Consider the following 3,271-nt stretch of genomic DNA (forward strand, 5'->3'; position numbering starts at 1 on the left):
GCGTTAGAGATTGATTTGGCCGATGATTGTGGAATAAATCCTAAGTCCATATTTGACTTAATGAGCAAGCAGTCTAGTGGAAGAAAAAGCATTGGGTATATCAGACAAGATCAGAATAATTATCTTTGAAAAAAATGTGAATGTGACTTATCTTATGGTGAAACCGGTTGTTTGTTGATGTATTTTGAAAAACAAACTATGAAAAATCCTTCTTTTACATATGCGTTGCAATTGGATAACGAAAAGCAAATAAAAAATATATTTTGGGCGGATCCAAAAATGTTAATAGACTATGCCCATTTTGGTGATGTTGTCAGCTTTGATACAACGTTTTGCACCAACAAAGAATATAGGCCATTCGGTGTATTTGTTGGATTTAATCACCATAGAGGTATATGTATTTTTGGGGCTGCTTTGTTATATGATGAGACTTTAGAATCTTTCAGATGGTTGTTTGAGGCTTTCATCAAAGTCCATGGGCAAAAGAAACCATTAACCATTTTTTCCTATCAAGATGCCGCAATTAGAAATGCGATATGTAAGGTATTTCCAGATAAATGGCATGGTCTGTGTACTTGGCACATAATGCAGAATGGCATCAAGCATCTAGGAAATTTGATAAAGGATGGATCATGTTTTTTAAAGGAATTTAAAACTTGTATGTATCACTACGAGGGAATACTAGAGTTTGAAAATGCATGGGAGAAATTACATAGTGATTATCAAGTTAAAGATTCTTCATGGTTAAATCGTATATATAAGCTTAAAGAGAAATGGGCTAAGTGTTATACGAAGAATATTTTCACCCTAGGTATTCGAAGTACACAACTCAATGAGAGTTTGAATGGGGACCTAAAGGATTACTTAAAATCCAGTTTGGATCTTGTGCAGTTTTTTAAACATTTTGAGAGGGTGGTGAACGATAAGCATTATAATGAGTTGAAAGAGGAATTTGATGCAAGAAATAAAACTCCAAGAAATATCTTTCCCATGTCACCCATTATCCTCCAAGCATTACAAGTTTACACTCCTGTAATATTTAAAGAATTTCAAGATGAGTATATATGGATTAGTGCTTGTTTCATCAAATTTCAGATTGAGAGTGTTCCCATTCATGACTTCGTAGTTTCTGTTGTTAACAGAGAAGGATATTTTAATGTTAAGTGTAACCCAGTTGGACCTACTATTACTTGTAGTTGTAGAAAGTTTGAGACATGGCATTCTGTGTTATCATGCTTTGAAAATATTTGATGTACTAGATATTAAATTCATTCCTGCAAATTATCTGTTAAGGAGATGGACACTGGGAGCAAGGAACATGATAGTGGAAAGTGTTGAAGGAACCCGAGTTGAAAAAGATGTTAACTTGGATTTTACACAACATTATAGGCTTCTTTGTCCAAAATTAGTGAGGATAGCATCAGAAGCATCAAATTCGTCCGAGGGATATGCATTGTTTAACGGAGTTGCTGATGATTTGTGTGCACAGCTTCAAAATCTTGCAGTCGCTGCTCCATCTAAAATTCCCTTAAGTGAGTATATTGATGTCAACATAGGGTTTAAAAAAAAAACACTTCGTAAAGGTGGAAAGCACTATAAGAGTTGGGTAAAGAAGCAAAGAAAAACAAAGAAAACTGGAAAAGCAAATACTTCCAGGTCTTCACATTTAATTCAACCAAGTGCACCATCTCAGTCAAGTCAATGGAATCCTTCTGGTGGATCAGAATATATGGATAACAATCTCATTTCATTTGCTCAAATATTAAGAGTAAGAAGTCTTTATTTTTTTAATTTCATTATTTGGGTATTTGTGCCTAAGTTTACTAATTAAACTATCGGATTTGTGCAGGGATCTATTGATTATTCCTAGTTCTCAATGTTCTCTTCCCAAACTGAAAGCAGAATATGATTAGGCTTATTTGCCGCTTTTTTGCATCAAGCTGAATGTTTCTTAAGGACTATTGATAGCTATTGAACATCTTTTAAGTTATTTCTCTCTTTTTGCATCAAGCTGAATATTTTTAAAGGATGATAGCTATTGAACATCTTTTAAGTTATTTGATTTTTCTGTAATTTTTTTATTATTTATTGCATATGTCATTATTCCGTAATTCTTGTCTTTTTATATATGGATTTAACTAGCACGTTTTATGTAGGTAAGGAGCCCTTACCTCAAAATGGAAGAGCACCTGAGTTTGTTCCCAGGAGATGATTTTTTAATGATAATAGTGCATATGAGATCCGGTTTCAATTCCATTATTTGTATCCACTAATGACATGTGTTATTTCTCTTGAAAAAAGCTCAGATTATTTAGGTTTGGTAGCTTTTAATGTTCTTTAAGCTTCCTCATGTTATTGGCTAGATATGGGCAATATGGACCTTCACGAGTCATACTAATCAAATAGTAAAGCCTTTGTTGTAAGATCACAAATAATAGAGTCCTGATGGATTCGACCCATCATCTCCTGGGAACAAACCCAGTTGCTCTTCCATTTTGAGCTAAGGACTCTTTACCTACATCAGAAGGTTAGCTCTACTATCCTCAGTTTGATGACAAGAAGAGTGACTGATAGTTAAACAATACCAGCATTGCTTTCTCCAGTGGTGAAGAGATCTCTATTCTTATAATTTGGAAAACTTAAGAAACTAGCTATTGAACATCTTTGGCTTAAGAACAAAAAGAAAACAGTGTACAACTCTTGGATCCTATGTATTTTCACACTGCAAATGCAATACTTCTCCTTCAATGCAGTGACAAAGATCTAATGCATTAAAACAGTGAAAGTTTTTACAAGAGAAGGAGAAGAAAAGACTGGCTCTGTACACTGGTGCCATACTAAGCAATCAAGGTTCTACGATTGCGATCAATATTGGCAATCAAGGTTTTACAAGGTCAGACTTAGCATTTGATTGAGTCAGAAGTGAGAGCTCAAGTTCTTAAAATCCATAGGAGCTGTCATGAGAAATTAAGGCCATAGTCAACTTAGCCAATAACACTAAAATTGTGAAAAATGACCATCAAATTGTTCTACTGCATAGCTAGATTGAGTAGAAAACCTAAAGAAAATTAATGATAGTAATGGTATTCCCAGCAAATCAGATAAGGCATGTTCCTGTGATAGATGGAAAGACATGGGCATGATTTCCAATATAGAAGTTGTTCGGGCAGTGGTTGAGCATTAAAGTCAGGAGGTGAAGCATCTAAATGAGTTCATGAAAGGAGATTAGTACTAGAATGTGAATATAACACATCTCTCTATAATCCAAGCT

The 3,271-nt window shown here is 34.4% G+C and overlaps 1 protein-coding gene across 1 annotated transcript; it reads left to right on the forward strand.

Annotated features, from left to right (window-relative positions):
• Positions 1 to 279: 279 nt before the first annotated feature.
• Positions 280 to 1,870, forward strand: LOC122070128 (protein FAR1-RELATED SEQUENCE 5-like). The gene is made up of 3 exons (XM_042634236.1): positions 280 to 1,165; positions 1,260 to 1,768; positions 1,850 to 1,870. The coding sequence occupies exons 1-3, from the start codon at positions 280 to 282 to the stop codon at positions 1,868 to 1,870; spliced, it is 1,416 nt and encodes a 471-aa protein (XP_042490170.1).
• Positions 1,871 to 3,271: the final 1,401 nt, after the last annotated feature.

Source organism: Macadamia integrifolia, unplaced genomic scaffold, assembly GCF_013358625.1.
Source record: "Macadamia integrifolia cultivar HAES 741 unplaced genomic scaffold, SCU_Mint_v3 scaffold830, whole genome shotgun sequence".
NCBI lineage: Eukaryota > Viridiplantae > Streptophyta > Magnoliopsida > Proteales > Proteaceae > Macadamia > Macadamia integrifolia.

Coding starts and splice junctions, on each gene's coding strand:
- LOC122070128 (XM_042634236.1), top strand. CDS start 280: ATGTTAATAGACTATGCCCATTTTGGTGATGTTGTCAGCTTTGATACA. Junction 1,166..1,259: donor AGGATATTTTAATGTTAAGT/GTAACCCAGTTG, acceptor TTGATGTACTAG/ATATTAAATTCATTCCTGCA. Junction 1,769..1,849: donor CATTTGCTCAAATATTAAGA/GTAAGAAGTCTT, acceptor GGATTTGTGCAG/GGATCTATTGATTATTCCTA.